Consider the following 18,810-nt stretch of genomic DNA (forward strand, 5'->3'; position numbering starts at 1 on the left):
TGTAAAAATGCTTCACATCCGAACGTCCTAATATGATCTGGAGCAGGTTTCTTCCCAGTCCAAAGCTCGTAGGGCGTAGAATTTGGCGCTTGTGATGTTGCAGTCCTGTTCAATATGTAGACAGCTGTGTTTACAGCTTCAGCCCATAAATATAACGGAACATCTTTTGCATACAACATCGAACGGGCACTCTCTACAATCGTTCGCATTTCACGCTCTGCTCTTCCATTTTGTTCAGGAGTTGAGGGAGCAGTGGTCTCTAATATTATTCCACATTGTGAAAGATAAGCCCTAAAATCTTCGTTACAATATTCGCCGCTATTATCAACATGCAAAATTTTTACAGAATTACCGAACTTATTTTTTGCTAGTCTATTAAATTCCTTAAAACATTCTAGAGTATCATTTTTATGTTTGATGAAGAAAACTACTTTGTATCCTGACAAATCATCTTTGAACAATACAAAATATTTTGCACCTTGCACAGATGGTACAGACATTGGCCCGCAGCGATCACTATAAATCAATTCTCCAGGTTTTGCTTTAATATGCTTAGATGGAGTAAAATATAACTTGCTGTTTTCCATACATACAGGATTCACAGAAAAATTTTTCTACATCTGTTAATTCTATGCCACTAATTAAACTCTTTGAAACCATATCTTTAATAGATTTTATATTCAAGTGACCCAATCTCTCATGCCATCTGCGCAGGCTTTCCTTTGTCACTACATTTGCTTCTTGCACAACAACTGTCTGAAACTGCATATGATATAAATTATTTTCTTTACGTATTGCAGAAGCGGTAAGCATATTATTTTCAAAGATGTTCGCATAAATACCTTTTTTAACAATTTTCATACCTCTCTTTGTAATTACTCTCTCTGAGAATAAATTCTTATTTAAATTTGGAACGTACAAAACATCAACAATGACCGCCTCAATCCATTTATTGTTAACAAGCTTCTTTATTTTGACGTTGCTTTTTCCTTTTATAGCTAATTCTTGGCCATTGCCTAGAACAACGAAAATATTATCATTGATTTCTTGAAAATCAAAGAGTGATTCACGCCGATATGTCATGTGTGAGGTAGCACCGCTATCAAAAATCCATATCTCATTTTCTAAGATAGACGATGTCTTGTTTACATTAGTTTCTTGTACATTAAATGCAGAATAATTTCCCTGCTGAGAATTTTGATGCGGTTTATGCTGTGTGTTTTGTTGCTCCTGATTTCTAAACCTTCTTTCTCCACGACATTCTTTAGCAAAATGTCCTTTCTTTTGGCATTTATAACAAATTATTTTCGACTTATCTAATTTTGACCGCTGTTCATTCCCTTTTTGAGTAACGGATTTATCTACGTTTGATGAGGTAGCAAGAGCGACTTCAGTACTATCAGATGTACTTAAACTTGTATCTTCATCTAATAAACGCGATGTTAAATTTTGAATTGTTTGTTTTTTCTCATCTAATGACAAGCACGCTTGACGAAAACTTCTAAATTTTAGAGGCAAGCTACCTAATATTTTAGTCATTATCGCTACATCGCTTATACCTTCACCCGTATCTCTAATTTGTTACGCGAGATTCTCAATCTTTGCAATATGCTGTGCTATCGAATCATTTGAACTCATTTTATACTGAGAAAATCTTTCGTGCGCTATCATTTTATTCATTTCGGTCTTTTGTTCGTAAATCGCATCTAACTTATCCATAATTTGCTTAGACGATTGACAATTTTCGATAAGCGTAATCTGGGAGTAATCCATCGCCGAAATCAACAGAAACATGGCATACGCATCGTCCTTTATCCATTTTTTCCGCATGTCCCCTTCCTAGGACGGCCTTGCCTCGATTCCTTTGAGAATCTCGAAGAGGTCTTTTGCTCGTAAGGCACAGCACATCTGGAACTTCGAACTGATGATAGTTCTTGCCATCGAACTTTCCAACCGATGCTATGTCGATCCTGGTATCCGTCATTGTGAATCCACACAATCTAACTGTACCACGCTTGACTTGATGCTCTCGTACGTACGTTAATTTTTTTAGATTATGATAACCCTGTTTTCACTGCGTCAATTGTCTGTCTTTTATTGTCTGTCTTCACGTCAACAATATTCACCTTTTTAATATGAGCAGACTGGGCCCATAACCTATTATAATTTAAAGGTTTAACTCAGAGACGCATTACCTACTTAGACTTGTTAAAAAGAAACTTTTATTTTCAGTAAAGTACATCTGCAAAAACTACTATCTTATGTCTTCCTCTACCTTCACTTACATCCACCAAAATTCGCTCGACTTCGATTCATTTATCGATTATCATTACAGAGAAAAATAAAAGCGCGAGATTCAATAAAAAACTTAACAGAAACCAAATTTTTTGAAATATTTCTGCCAGTGGCATCGTATAGTACTCACTTCCATCTTTCAATTCCACTTTCGATTACCGCCGCACGACTTTTTTTCGCTCAGATATACAAATTATAAGACCGGTCATGCACAGGGATTCAATAAGCCATTCTAAATCAACTGTGCCACCTCTCTATCTCACTACGAATCAAAATTAAAGTAAAAATATACATTTTTAAATATCATCTGTCTTAAATATCATCTTTTTGAAATTAAAAATAGTGCATCCAATATGGCAGATAGAATCACAATTAAAAGGCACAAAATTTAAAAAAATTTATCAAAATGTGTGACAATTGTATTAGATATTTCTTTAAAATACTTTTTTAGGCAACCGAACCTGACATATGCCAATCTTTTTAAATTTCAAGATGACAGATCTATCATATTGATGTCTGTAAATTTTCTTATAAATTCATATTTATATCTCAACGATAACATATTATATCTCAACGAAAAAAAATCGTGCGACGGTAATCGAAAGTGAATTTGAAAGGTAAAAGTGAGTACTATACGATACCATTGGCAGAAATATTTCAAAAAATTGGGTTGAACCCCACAATAAATTCATGAAATTGGCCAAAATAGCGATTTTTAGGCCATTCAACTACAAACTCAAAAAAACTACATTACTCAAAAACCTGACGTGCTGAGGAAATTCTGCGGCCAGATTCGTTTTCAGCGTCACAAAATCTATCAGATTCACCTATTCTGCTTTTTATAACTGAACTTCGCAGGCCTGTGTTATTATACAATTTAAAAAGTAAATAAAAATTATTATATATAAAAAAATGATTTGTTTTTATATTTTAAATTAAGAATTAAATTTAATTTATTTAAAAATCGGAACTATTATTGCCATTTTAATGAAAAATTTACAATAGATAGAAACACATTGAAGTGATTACAAAGTATTTATTCGTTCTAAAATCCGTTTCTCTTTTGTTAATATAAATCATAAAAAAATGAAATAATCTTTGATTAATTTAGATTGTATTATATATTAATAGATATTTTTTCTATTTATGTATTAATAACATTTTTAATTTGTACTCAAATGCAATAAATTTTTTAAAAACTTCCGTTGTCGTTCATGATATCACATACTTAAGTCCATAACGCAGTTGGCATCATTCCTTCTACCGTAGCAGCGGCAGGTTTTAAATCTTCATTACATAAAAAATGTAATGGCAAATCGACCAAGTGACCCTAAATGACATTCTTTTAATATAAAAAACAAACGATACATAAGCATTTAAAAGATTTACTTACCTTAATATTTTCCACTATTTCTTGTGCTAATAATGGTTCAGATAATGAGATAGGTATTTTATCTTGATATTGTTTCAGCATAGATAAATTGACTACTTTATCAGTGGGAATACACTGAAATACTTCTTCGTATATTTCTGTATTTTGTTTGCTTCTAGCGCACCATATGTCCTTGTAGAAGGATTTAATAATAGCATCATTGATGTTGATATCTTCTTTAGTTTTTAATAGTCCCAAATGTTCGCGGAATAATTGTTTTCTTAAAGAAGAAGCAAATTTGCCACAAAGAAAAGGTATATCATTCATGCGTCCATCTTCAAATTCTTGATCCTGTTTACAATTATAACATTTATTAATTTATACCGATATATGAAGAAGATACAGAACGAAATGTGATAAAATTAACAACTCGTTTCATCAAATATTATAACATAAAAATAACATAAAATATATTATAACAAAAAATATATTATAGCATAAAATATTATAACAATATAAATCAAAGATATATATACTAAATATAACATCAAACCTAAATAAATATTAAAATGTTCTGTTGCAAAATTCGCGTGTGTATATATATTATTATATAAAATAGATAAAAATAATTAACTCTCATATATCGATAATTTATATGTAAAAATAATGTTTTTGCTATTAGGAAAAAAAGTATAATTGTTTGGAATTTACTATTGATAAAAGTCATTATCCAGTAAACACGGTTTATTAAAATAATATAACATGGTAGTAAATAAATATTTAGAAGTGCCATTCTAACAAAAACTCAAGTTTTTTATAGCAATTAACAAAATTATATAAATCATAAAAATAAAATGTACGAAAATTTTTAGGAGAAGGGCAAGTCTTTATTAAAAAATATTTACTGTAAATTAGGGGTGACCTTACCAATTATCAAAATAGTGTTGATGTGAAATAGATCCTGCTTTGTTTGGAGAAAATCATATAAATCTATCTCATCTAGAACTGTATATTTTTAATTTTATATCGAAATGATGGGCAATATCAAGTCTTTTGATACTTAAATTTAAAGCTGAGCAATATTTAAAATTTATCGAAGAACACTCTTGCAAAATGCTCTTTTTTCCATAATATATTTTAAGATTATTGAAATCAATGAGATCATCTTTAATATTCAATGTTACCAATATTATATATATATATATATATATATATATATATATATATATATATATATAGTATAATATTATACACACACATATATTCACTATTTATATTACATATACATTCGAAATATTGTCCACTCATATCTTGCATGATTGAAAGATTATATATTACGACTTGCTTTTTCGTAATGAGGATACAAGATAAAATAAGGCTGTGGTATAATGATAAGTAAATATACTTACACGAATTATTACGGCTATCTCACTGTCTCTTGTAGCAACCATACTTCTATCATTTATATTAGCTGATCCACAGATTACTGTGTTATCATCTATTATTATTAGTTTGCTGTGAACATAGATAAGTTCTGTTATCATTGTACCATTTAACATGGAATGTGTCCTCAAACCATGGAATGTAATGTATTCACTAGGATCTTCTATACCTGCTTCTATAAGTTGATTTAGAATAGCATCCTTTCCCCTGTCATTAAATAACATAGAAAAAAAATTTATATGTATGTACTATATTTTTTTTCAATTTAATGTAATTTAATGTATGTATTAAAAATCGTTAAAAATTCTTTTTAGAAAAAATAAAAAAGGAATGCTAACTATATGCGTTCGTATGAAAACCTTATATTATTTAATTCATTACGCTAACAATAAGCTAAATATTTTCATTGCACGCACGCATAATCCTTAAACTATAATAACATAGGCCTGCGACATTTTAGGTTTGGTTAGTTACAAAAAGCAGAGTAGGTGAATCTGATAGATTTTTTGACGCTAAAAACGAATCTGGCCGCAGAATTTCTCCAGCACGTCAGGTTTTTGAATAATTTGTGGTTAAATAGTTCAAAAATGGCTATTTCGGCAAATTTCATAAATTTATTATAATAATCTAATTTTTAAAATATTTCTGCCAATTTCGGCATCCTATAGTATTAGTCTTCATCTTTCAAATCCATTTTCGATTGCTGCCGCACGATTTTTTTTTGCTGAGATATACAAGTTATAAGACTGATCATGCATCGTGGTCCAATAAGCCATTCCTAGTCAACCGTGTTACCTCTCTGTCTTATCACGAATCAAAATTTGGGTAAAAACATAAATTTTTAAACACCGCCTGTCATTTTTTGAAATTAAAAGTGGCGCATCCAATATGGCGGACAGAATAAAAGGTTCACAATAAAAGGTTCACAATAAAAGGTATAAAATTTAAAATTTATCAAAATGTGTAACAACTATATTAGATATATTTACAGGACTTTTTTGGACAACCGAATCTCACACATGTAAGCCTTTTCAAATTTCAAGATAATGAATCTGCCATATTGATACTTATGTATATATAAATTTTCTTTAACGTAAATTTTCTTATAACTTCATACTTGTATATCTCAACGAAAGAAAATCGTGCAGCGATAATTGAAAATGGATTTGAAAGGCTAGTACTATAAAAGACTAGTATTATACGATGCCATTGGCAGAAATATTTCAAAAAATTAGGTTCTTCTATAATAAATTCATGAAATTTGCCGAAATTACGATTTTTGGACTACTTAACTATAAATTATCTGAAAACCTGACGTGCTGAGGAAATTCTGGCCAGATTCGTTTTCAGCGTAAAAAATCTATCAGACTCACCTACTCTGCTTTTTGTAACTGACCCTCGCAGGTCTGTGTAATTAAATAAAGTGTTGATCTTCAGTCAGAACTATATGATTTACAAGCAATATTTCATTGAAATTGTGATCAAAAACAGATGTAGAATTTTTCAAAATTTTTAATAAAGCCAAATATCCTCGATAATTGCTATATTCGGACTTAAATCTTTTTTAATGTTTGTTCAACATATTTATGTGAAGCCTCATTTTCAAAGATAGCATAAACGAGTATATATGAAGCATATACTCGTAAAATCAAGTGCACAATCTTCTTTAAGCGATCATTATTCTCACTGATGCAAGTTCATCAAAATTGATGTTGATGTTTCGTACCTCAAAGCAACAAAATGTAAATAAAGTTTGCAACTTTAGTGAAATAAGCCTATTGAAAAAATCACTCAGAAAAACATATCTACAATAGCACCTCAAAGATGTGGAAAACTATTTGGCTTAAATTTAAATATAACATATCTATTTGTTTTACAATATAGTAAATAATAATATTTAATGTGTGTGTGTATATCTTTCTTATTATATAATAAATTTATATACTCTAATATGTGTGTGTGTGTGTTTTTTTTTTAGGAGGGGTGAATGCGTTTACGCACAACGTGTCGGACTCGGCTTTTATTATTGTGTAATGTGTGTGTTGTTTTCCTACACAGCCCCTACCGACTAAACACCTAAACCTCCATCTCCTTGTCATTTATTTACCCACGGGACCACCGTTAGGTATTACTTCGTGGGGGAGGCTACCGCGATCGGTCTTCCTGCGACTCCACTATGCAGTCATGTGTCCTCCACTATCACCTGGGTGTTGGTGGTTGAATTCGGAGTTCTGGCTGCTTCTCCCTCCCAGCTTTTCCTCTTTTACCTCTTCTGTTCTTCGGCGCGCAATTCCTCAAGGACTTTTGTGGCAAAGTTACATTGTTGAAGCATTATTTAGTTTAAATAGGTTAATGCATTTATTCAAACATGGCGCGTTAATTTAACTACTAGGGCGTTAAAGTGCGTGGCGCTTCAGTCACTAGCGGTGCGAGCGGCGCAGTCGTTGTCTGGCATGAACGCAGTCGTTGTCTGGCACGAACGCAGTCGTTGTCGTGGCACGAGCGAAATTTGTAAGCAAAAGATAATAAAGCAGTTTCGTTTTCACCAACAATTGCATTGAAATTAACCATTTTGTTAAACAAGAAACATTTGGCGCCCAACGTGCAGCTCGAGAATAAGTAAGAGCCACGGAAAAACAGTTCAAGCAGTGAAACATTAGAGGCGTTCGCATATTGCATATAATCAAAAAAATGGCGGAATTGAAAAGGCTAAAAGCAACACGTGCGCAAATAAAAGGACAAGTTACGCGAGTAAACACATTTTTGAGCTCGAAGCAAAATATAACTTTTGAGCAAGCGCAATCGCGATATGACAAATTGCAAGAATTATGGACAGCATTCAATGATACACAAACACAGATAGAGATTACGAGAACAAAGGATGACGAACAGTTGGAACAAATCACGCAGGAGGAAGAGGGAGAAAGGATTGTTTTTGAGGATTGCTACTACCAAGCATTAGACATAACCTGTTCCATTACAGCAGCAACACGATCTCCCGTGAAGGTTCCACAGAACGTACAAGAGGATAGAGCACAAGCACCGACAGGTAATATAGATGTAAAATTGCCTACGTTAAAACTGCCTATATTTGCAGGAGAGTACGATCAGTGGATGTTATTTAAAGACGCATTCACATCTCTCATACATGATAATAGCAAGTTGTCACCAGTGCAAAAGTTTCAATACTTACGCAGCGTATTGAAGGATGAGGCTTTAAAAGCAATAAATGGGCTAACGACGTCAGCAGAAAATTACATGACGGCATGGGATTTATTGAAAAAGCGTTATGAAAACAACAAGTTAATTATAAATAGTCACTTGTCAAGATTATTAGATTTTCCTGCAATTACAAAAGATAAACATGTATCCTTGAAACAATTTATCATGCATATTCGTACACATTTAACAGCATTGGAAGTTTTAAAGCAGCCCGTAATTCAATGGAGTACTATAATTATATTTCTCGCAAGAAGTAAACTAGATTATCATTCTCAACGAGAATGGGAAGAAGAAGTAGGACAAAGAGGAACAGAGTACATGCCCACAACAGAAGAATTTCTTGATTTCTTAAGTGAAAGATGTCGCACCTTAGAGATGTTGGACAGTAGCAAAAACCAATCAGAAATAATGCTAAAGAGTAACGTAAAGAGAAATGACAAACGTATAACTTTGGCAACGATTTCGCAAGTATGTCTCGTGTGCAAAGAAAGTCATTGTTTATTCAACTGCCCAGAGTTTTTAAAGCAATCTACACAGGATCGTCTCGCTACAGCAAAAGTGCATCAATTGTGCATTAATTGTTTGAAAGCAGGCCACTATGCAAGAAACTGTAAATCATCAGTGTCGCAAATGTGCTATAGCTCATAATACTTTGTTGCACACAGAGCAAGTAGATTTATCTAAAGAACTTCAAGCTCAAGACTCTTTGAGGAAGAATTCAGAGGAAGTTGTATCCATGCATTGTACCAGAAAGAAAGAGCATAAAAATTTAAGGCAAAATGAGATAGAGGAAGTAAGATTAAAACCAGCTACTCAAGTCGTCTTATCAACTGCTCAAGTGTACATACGTGATGTAAAAGGCAACAGACACATCTGTAGAGTTTCGTTGGATCCTGGGTCGCAATCCCACTTTATTACAGAAGAGTTAGCGCAAAAATTACAACTACCGCTTAGAAAGGAATCATTTGCAGTCAATGGCATAATGCGTAATGCGGTGGAAATAGGAAAGGCCACCAAGGTACAAATTGAATCGCGACATTCTGGATTTAAAGCAGACTTAGATTGCTTGGTATTACCATATATAACGGAAAGGCTACCGCAAATTAAAATAAATAAGAAGCTTCTCGACAAACCAGAAGATCATCGATTGGCCGATCCAGCATTTGATAAGCCAGGTAAAATCGATGTGTTAATAGGAGCAGGTCTATTTTGGAATATTTTGTGTGTAGGGCAAATAAAGAAGGCACGAGGACATCCTACTTGGCAGAAAACACAACTTGGGTGGATTATAGGTGGTGAGATTATCAGTCCAAAGGTTAGCACAAGTACAACTTCATTCTCGCATTTAGTGACCAATCAAGCTTTAAAAGAGCAAATAGAGCAGTTTTGGACGCAAGAAGAGATAATTGAACCCAGAAAGCTTAGCACACTGGAAAGACATTGTGAGGAGTACTTTAGCAAAACAGTCTCTAGAAATTCGCAAGGAAGATTTATAGTACGCTTGCCAAGAAATCAATCAGTAACACTTGGCGAGTCAAAAGCGCAAGCTACGAAGAGATTCTATGCATTGGAACGACGTTTTAAAAGACAACCATCGTTAAAATCGGAATATGTACAATTCATGGAAGACTACGAGAGACGTGGACATATGAGTCTGTCATTACAAGAGGATGTAAAAAAAGATTTGTATTTTCTTCCACATCAGCCAGTGATCCGTCCAGATAGCCTCACCACGAAGCTGAGAGTTGTGTTTGATGCTTCAGCAAAGACAGATAACAACAAATCATTGAACGATATGCTGTATCCCGGACCTAACTTGCAAGCTGATTTACTACACATTTTAATAAGATTCAGGATGTATGAATACGTGCTTACAGGAGATATCGCTATGATGTTCAGGCAAATTTTAGTGGCGCAAGAAGATCTTCATTGGCAGCTGATCCTTTAGAGAAAAGACGAAGAGGATCCACTAAATACGTTCACTTTGAACACAGTTACATATGGCACTACTTGCGCACCATTTCTTGCGATGCGCTGTTTGAAACAGTTAGCAGAAGAAGAAGATGGAAATTTCCCATTAGCAAAACCAGTTTTAATGTCCGACTTTTACATGGATGATGTGTTAACAGGAGCAAATACAGTAGCAGATGCCATTGCTTTGCAAAAACAGCTCACTGATCTCTTAGCCAAGGGACAATTTCATCTAAGGAAATGGAGATCGAATAATGAGAAAATCTTAGATCATTTACTAGAAGACAGTAAGTCAGATGATTCATTAATATTGAGCAGCAAGACTTCGTTAAAAACTTTAGGCGTTTTATGGAATCACAAAGATTTTTTACAATACAATACGAAGAGTATCGGAGGAGGGAAGATAACTAAGCGTGTTGTTCTGTCAGAAATAGCACAGATATTTGATCCCTTGGGTCTCATTGGACCTATTTTGATAGTGGCAAAGGTCATCATGCAGCAGTTATGGTGCCTTAATATTGAATGGGATGAAAGTTTACCTCAAACCATTCATAGTAAATGGAAGAGTTTCCAATCATCTTTAGAAAGTCTTAATGACTTAAGGATACCTCGTCAAATAAAGAATCCGCATTCTTCAGAAGAAATAATTATTCATGGATTTAGCGATGCTTCAGAGAAAGCATATGAAGCTTGTTTGTATGCAGTTACTTATGACGAAAATGGCAAACCCTCTTGTCATTTAATCTGCGCTAAAACAAGAGTAGCCCCGTTGAAGGTTATGACTATTGCCAAATTAGAGTTTGTGCTGCTCTACTACTAGCAAGACTTTGTAAAACGGTTCACGAAGCTATAGGAAACAAGATCAAGGAGATACACTTATGGAGTGACTCTACTATTGTAATTGGATGGATACGTACCTGTCCTAGTACCTTGAAGACCTTTGTAGCAAACCGAATTTCAGAGATTCAAACGCTTGGTTTGCAGGAAGTGTGGCAACATGTTTCTTCGTCAGAAAATCCGGCAGACATTTTGTCTAGAGGAACAACCATTGAAGATTTGAAAAGCAATGAATTATGGTGGCATGGACCTAAATGGCTAAAAGAAGAAGGTCCTTGGCCTGAGCAACCTAGTAACGAGATAGAGTTGCCAGAGAGAAAAACTGTTGTTAACTTTGCAGCAGTACAATCAAGTTCACATGTATTACCTGATGTATCTTCGTTTACTAAACTATGTAGGATTGTAGCTTATTGTTACAGGTTCATAAAACGATGCAGAAAAGAAACACTCATGGGCCAAGCCTTTGCTGTCTTTGAATTGGACCAAGCAGAGAAGACAATCATAAAGTTAGTTCAGAAGGAAGCCTTTCCACAGGAGCTTGCCTGTTTGCAGAACAATCAAGCTATCAACAGGAATAGCAAACTCTTAGCACTCGATCCATTTTTGAACAAAGAAGATTTAATCTGTGTAGGAGGTAGATTACGTCATGCGGAGATGTCAGAAAGAGCCAAACATCCAATCGTGCTACCAGGCAAACATCGTGTAACTAGATTAATATTCAAGGCGGAGCATATCCGATTACTTCACTGTGGAGCGGAACAGTTATTGGCATCTGTAAGACAAAAATATTGGGTTCTATCAGGAAGAACAGAAGCTCGTAGAACTATTAGATCTTGTTTGAATTGTTTTCATTTACATCCAGCGAAGATACAAGTTAAAATGGGAGATCTACCAAAATCAAGAGTTACCGGATTCTTACGTCCATTTGCAATAAGTGGAGTGGATTACGCAGGTCCATTGCGTGTAAGAGAAACCAGAAGACGAGGAAGAGTACATATTTCTAAGGCTTACGTCGCTTTGTTTGTCTGCTTCAGTACCAAAGCAGTTCATTTAGAATTAGTTACGGATCTGACAACTGAAGCTTTTATGGCAGCTTTACGACGCTTCACCGGAAGACGTGGCATTTGTTCACACTTATACTCGGATAATGCTACTAACTTTGTTGGGGCAGCAGGAGAGTTAAAAGAAATATATGAGTTCCTGAGTCAACAAAAGGAGACTATATAAGAAGAATTAACGAAACTAAAAATTAATTGGCAATTTATTCCCCCAAGAACCCCTAATTTTAATTGTGGGAGTCATCGGTAAAAAGTATGAAGAAACACTTTTACGCAGTGACCAAGGGTCTTATATTAACTTTAGAGGAGTGTTATACATTGTTAGTCGAAATTGAGGCGGTCTTAAATTCACGCCCATTGACTGCTCTATCTACAGATCCAAAGGACTTATCGTTTTTAACGCCATCACATTTTCTAATCGGCGATTATATGATGCAGCCAGCTCAGAGGAGTTATTTAGATATTCCTGACAACAAATTGAGTAGATGGCATATACAGAAGGTTCATCAAGACTTCTGGATTCGTTGACAAAGGGAATATTTAACAGAACTACAACGCAGACAAAAATGGACCACCGGAGACGAGACTATTAGAAAGGGAACTTTAATTCTCTTAAGGGAAGATCACTTACCGTCTCTACAATGGGCGATTGGAAGAGTTCACGAAGTGCATCCAGGACCAGATGGTAAAATAAGAGTGATAACAGTAAAAACTGCTAAAGGACAATATAAACGATCAGTGCGAGATGCTTGTCCTATACCAATGGACAATGTTACAGAGTATTCTTAATTTCTACTCTTTTAGTTTGTTTCATATTTACTTATGTTTATTCTCGTTTATATCCTTGTCATTAGTTTATTGTCATGTTTATTGCGTTATTTAGTCATTGAAATTTAATTTGAAAGAACCTTTCAAGGGGGGCGGAAATGTTGAAGCATTATTTAGTTTAAATAGGTTAATGCATTTATTCAAACATGGCGCGTTAATTTAACTACTAGGGCGTTAAAGTGCGTGGCGCTTCAGTCACTAGCGGTGCGAGCGGCGCAGTCGTTGTCTGGCATGAACGCAGTCGTTGTCTGGCACGAGCGAAATTTGTAAGCAAAAGATAATAAAGCAGTTTCGTTTTCACCAACAATTGCATTGAAATTAACCATTTTGTTAAACAAGAAACATACATGTTGCATGCCATGCTGCCTCTGAAGTGAGCATGACCCTCACAAAGTTTTCTGGTGAGATCCCCATTGCAAGATCATCCTCCAATGCTCGTCGGTATTTTGCGAAGCGAGGGCACGCAAAGAATACATGCTCAGCGTCCTCGATCGCTTCATTGTTACACGCCAGACACTCCGGGGAAATCTCATGGTTGTATTTATAGAGATATGCCCGGAAGCATCCGTGTCCTGAAAGTAGCTGCGTGAGGTGGTAGTTGACTTCCCTGTGGCTACGGTTCACCCAACGACTCACTTCCGGTATCAGGCGATGAGTCCACCTGCCCTTGGGCGAGGCGTCCCACAGTTGTTGCCAATCTTGAAGGCTTTTCCGCCGCTCCTCTGCCTCAGCTCTGCTGCGCTCTGCGGTTTCGATCCTCTGCGGCGAAACAAAGACCTTCGTTCCTCCGCTAACAATCCGAGTGGTACCATTCCTGCCAAGACACACACTGTATCTTCCGACACCGTACGAAATGTGCTGGCGACCCGCAAGGCACTCAGCCGGTAGACCGGTGCCATTTTGCATCGTCTTTCTTGTGTCTTCAGTGCATCGGCCCAAATGGCAATGCCATATGTAAGCACTGATGTCACCACCGCTGACAGCAGTGCTCTTCTGCCGATGCCTTAGCGCTGACTTGTTCCGCCTGTTGCCTGAAGCTTAGTCTCGTGTCAATCATCACTCCCAGATAGCGGATGAACGACTGGGAAGTGATCTCGCAGTCACCGACTTATAGTGTGATCGTTTCCAAATGTCTCCTGCTAGTAAGCAGCACGGCTTCCGTCTTGTGTTCAGCCAGCCCCAGGCCAGCTGCCCCCATCCACTCGCGGATTTTCGCGAATACCTCGTCGAAGATCAAGTTGATCTCCGCAAGTTGTTTCGCTATGATTACGATTGCCACATCGTCTGCAAATGCGACCAGCCTCGCCTCGTCTGGTAACACTATTTTTAATAGTCCATCATACATGGTGTTCCACAAAAGGGGACCCAAGACCGAGCCCTGGGGTACGCCACCGGTAATTTTGTACTCCTTGGGACCATCCTCTATGTCGTACTTTAGGATCCTGTCGGTGAAGTAGCTGGCTACCATTCTCCGCAAGTATCCTGGCACGTTCGCTCCAGAGAGAGCCCTCATGATGCAGTTCCACTTAGCGGAGTTGAAAGCATTCCTTACGTCCAAGGTGGCCACAAGGCAATACCTCTTCGTGCCTCCTCTCCACCTGTTTCCCGAGATCGCTTCTCTGGCTGTACTTACCACCACGTCAATGGCATCGAGCGTAGAGTGGCCCTTATGAAAACCGTATTGGTTGTCGGCCAGGTGCGGTTCGACTGCTGCTTCAATTCTTCTGTGGACAATACGTTCTAAGATTTTACCAGCTGTATCTAGCATGCAGAGTGGCCGATAAGATGAAGATTCGTCCAACGGTTTCCTCCCCTTGGGAAGAAGCACTAGTCTCTGCTGTTTCCACTTTGCCGGGAAGGTACCCTCCTGGAGGCACGTGTTGTATATGTCCAGAAATATTCCTGGCATTGCATTGACAGCTGTTTTCAGGACCGTGTTGGGGATTCCATTCAGGCCTGGAGCCTTGGTGTTCTTCACTCTACCGCAGGCTTCCATTAACTGCTCTTCCGTGATTGGCGGGATCATCTCCTTCTCGCTGTCCTCGAAGGTGAAATCACATTCTGGTTGATGGAGGAACAGCACCGTGACTATCTTCCTTAGTAGTTACGGGCAGGCAGGCGGTGGCATCGGTTGACTCTTCAGTCGCGTCATAACCACTTTGTAAGGTCTGCCCCACGGGTCTTTCTCGACCTCGTTGAGTAGCTCGTCTCAGCATTGCTTCTTACTGCTCTTCATAGCTTTGGTTAGTTTCCGGCGTGCTTCTTTGCATTTCACCTCCAGTTCTTTGGCGTTCAGTTTCTTCCGGCCGCGCTGGGACAGCCTTCTCGCTTGCACATATGCCCTTCGTAGGGCAGCGATCGTGTCGCTCCACCAGTATGTCGGTGGGAGCTGACTTGCCGCTTCCGTGGCATAGTAGCGTCGCACGCCGCGACTCTCCTGATGACGTCATCCGCCTTTTCCGTGGCATTGTTGCCTCTGGCAGGGCGCTCGTCTAGTGCCACTCGGAACGAAACTGGATCAAAAGTACTCACCTTCCACCTATGCGAGTTTAACTTCTTGGGCATCGACCCCCTCCTTCTCGTATTGGTGGTTATGCTCCAAGTTATTGCACAATGATCGCTGGCAGTGCAGACACCCGTCGTTTTCCAGGAGCAGTTCCCCTCGCGAGGTTGCTGCTCACGAAGGTGAGGTCCACAATTGAGCTTGCCCCCCCCCCCTCTCGCGAATGTCGGCCCATCACCGCTGTTTAGCAGGACCACGTCGAGCGAAGACATGGCCTCCAACAGCGCTTGCCCTTTTGCATTGGTCTCCCTACTTCCCCACTCAACAGCCCAGGTGTTGAAGTCTCCGGCTATTGCCACGAGGGAGTGCTCCTTCACGTCCTTGGTTAGCCTATCCAGAAAGCCAGTAAACTCATTGAGCGAAAGGCTGAGCGGAGCATAGCAGCTGTAGAACTGGATGTTGTCCAACTTCGCTCTCGCAAAGCCATTCTCGGCGTTGCTACTCGTCTTGAAGCGGGTACCTGCCACAGGCCCAGATGACGGCCTTCTTGCTGGCATCAGAGACCCACGTTTGGGTATCCAGATGTCTATACGGCTCCGATATAATCGCCAGGTCCGACTTCAGCTCCCGCACTGACTGGGTAAGCAGATCGTGTGCAGCCTCGCAGTGATTGAGGTTAAGCTGCAGGATCCTCATCGCCTTTTGTTGCTTAGCGCCTAAAGTGTCTCTTGAAAAGCTGGGCACCTGTTGCTACCAGCCACATGAGCGCAGTTCCCCGTATTGCCCTTTTCGACGCAAAGGGTGCACCTGGTCTCCTTCTTGCAGTCGGCCGCTTTGTGGCCGTCTTCTCCACATTTGATGCAGAGCTTGGATCTGTCAACTTCGCTCTTGCATTTGCTTGCGAGATGTCCATAGTGCCAGCACCTGAAACACTTGACGGGCCTCTCGACTCCTTTTATGCTGCAATTAACCCAGCCTATCTTGATTCTGCCTTTCTCTCCGACTATTTTCTTGGCCACTGCCGCTGCTATCCGAACAGAAGCAGTTTGAGTTCCCCCATACGCCTTTCGCAGAGACTTAATCGCTTCCGCTGTAATTTTGCAGTTCTCACCTGTTGCTTTCCGCAGAGCTTCGAGGACCTCCTCTTTGGTGGTCGCTTCGTCAAGGTCTTTGATTTCAAGATCCTCCTCCTGCACTTTGTTGAGTACCTATGCCTCATCTCCGAGGAGTTCGGCTATCGCCCTTTGCAGGCTGAGAGCTTTGTCAGCGTCTTCCTTGGTCAGGACGATCAGCATATCGCCTGTGGTCGTCTTGCGTATCTTGTCTACGCAATCATCGACTTGCTTGAGGGGATCGTCCTTTTTTACCCGTTTAAGTATTTCGGAGTATTTCTCCTCGTCCTTCGGGCGGATGAGGAGCGCATTGGGTCTTGTTGCTGCACCTCTCTTCTTCTGTGTTTTCTTTACTGTCACTTTCTGCCACTCCTGGTTGTTAGCAGCCTGCGTTTGCTGTTCAGCTGACGGGGTGGTTCCTCGTTCTTTCCTTTTCTTGGTTTCCATCATGTCCAATCCGAGTGAGTTACGCTTTCTCCGCTTTGCATTACGGGTTTGTCTCGGCTTCGGAGTAAGCTTCATTTCATCTTCGTCTGTCTCCGTGCTCTTCACCATTTCCGAGCTCTTCCGAAGAAGCCGCGGAGATGTCTGCGCTACGCCAGTCGAGGTGAGTGGTCACTCGCCTGCGGTACGGGTTATCTCTAGCTCCCGAATCCTTCTGAAAGAGCTCCCCAGGGAGCCATGTTGCGGATGCCCATGTGGACGTTCGACTTCCCTTTTATGAAGCTGAGCAAGTCCGTGATGAGCTGTCCGTGCCGCTCCATCGCTTTCTCCATTTTTGTTGCAGCACTTGTGTCCTGTGCCGTTTGCTGAGTTTGAGTCCTAGTCTTCTTTATGTCGATATTAATATTTTGGTTTAAAACTTCCATCTTATTCCCACGAGTACCTAGGGAAATAGCAGTCCGCTCCAGCAGAGCCCCGGTTGCTGGAGTAAGGTCACTTAATACACCTGGGGGGAGACCCGGTGCTGTGTGTGTGTGTGTGTGTGTGTGTGTATAGGATATCCTGTTATAATCGCTTAAATTCTCGTGTGTAAATAGAGCGAGTTAAATCAGATGAGTAGAACATCCAAAACATGATGGCGGCGCGCGGCGCTTCAGAGTTACATTCGATGAGCGCTCTGCGCATGTAACCGCTTCACCGCTTGGCTATTATTAGGTTATAGTACGGCTTTTCTCGCACGCTCCTAGTCATGCAAATTGACCGATCTTTTTAAATTAATATTTAATTAATTATTTCAAAGATCGCAAAATAATAGAAGACTTTCCTACTCAATTTAACCCGCTCTACCTGCATACGAGAATTTAGGCAATTATAACAGGACACCTTGTATATACATGTGTGTGTGTGCGCGCGCGCGCGCATACACATGTATACAGGGTGTCAAAGAAAAAATATGTAATTTGCAATTAATAATTACATATTTTTTTTCGAAACAATTGTGTTTTCTTTACACCAATTGATTTCTCTCATTATTTTGAACATAAAAGTATTAAGGTAAGATAATCGAAAAATGAATTTTTACTAGCTATTTTATGATTTATGTAAAAATTAAGAAATTATTTCACGCCTCATAACTCGAAAAGTACTCGATGAAAAAATATTTTATTATAGTGTTTTGAAAAGCTCTCGAGGTAAGCTACAAGAGTTTTTTTTGGCAACAGATAGCCCTGACACCCTGTATATATATAGTGCAATCTCTGATTGGTCTGCGCTTAATAGTATACTAGATGTTTTTTTTAGCTGAACTAGCTGCACTAGTTCAGAATTTATTTTTTTTTACTCCATTAGAAGGAAAAAGATAAACTCTGGACTGTACAGTACAATCAGTTCAGCTAAAAGAAACAGATTTCTGGTTGTTTTTCAACATGTGTCCACCAATGATGTTTGCGTCATTCAAAGGAACAAAATACAGCAAAGGAGTTTCAACTCATTAAATACTGCGAAGTCTTTATCTCTTCTGTAAGACACGCACATATGCATACACGATGTGCAAAATCCGACCAGCAATCTCCATGTGGTATTACACATTAGGCACCAAAGTCGGCGTTATTTAAAAACAAAATACAAAGTTGATTTTAAAGCCATGTAAAAAAAAATCAAAGAAAAATTTTTAAAAAATTGTTCTTACAATTTTTTGAAAAAAAAATTTTTTATCAAGTTGCAAAA

The 18,810-nt window shown here is 38.4% G+C and overlaps 2 protein-coding genes across 12 annotated transcripts in view; one reads left to right on the forward strand and one right to left on the reverse strand.

Annotated features, from left to right (window-relative positions):
• LOC145965795 (uncharacterized) overlaps window positions 1-18,810 on the forward strand; it is a 407,995-nt gene that overhangs the window by 262,844 nt on the left and 126,341 nt on the right. The gene's annotated exons all lie outside the window — the stretch shown is intronic.
• Window positions 3,317-18,810, reverse strand: part of Pld (Phospholipase D) — a 26,748-nt gene continuing 11,254 nt past the window's right edge. For 5 of the 9 annotated variants that reach the window (XM_083089366.1, XM_083089368.1, XM_083089369.1 and 2 more), the window contains 3 exons: window positions 5,077-5,317; window positions 3,689-4,018; window positions 3,317-3,625 (listed from right to left, as the gene is read on the reverse strand). In XM_083089366.1, coding sequence (XP_082945492.1) covers window positions 3,524-3,625; window positions 3,689-4,018; window positions 5,077-5,317 — 673 coding nt within the window. In that variant the 3' untranslated portion in view covers window positions 3,317-3,523. Of the gene's footprint in view, window positions 3,626-3,688; window positions 4,019-5,076; window positions 5,318-17,470; window positions 17,591-18,810 lie in introns of those variants that run through there. The other 4 variants (XM_083089370.1, XM_083089371.1, XR_014436781.1 and 1 more) reach the window with 4 other exon arrangements.

Source organism: Camponotus vicinus, unplaced genomic scaffold (genome assembly GCF_025532165.1).
Source record: "Camponotus vicinus isolate PSW18456_S1 unplaced genomic scaffold, iyCamVici1.0 SCAF_14, whole genome shotgun sequence".
In the NCBI taxonomy this organism is placed as follows: domain Eukaryota; kingdom Metazoa; phylum Arthropoda; class Insecta; order Hymenoptera; family Formicidae; genus Camponotus; species Camponotus vicinus.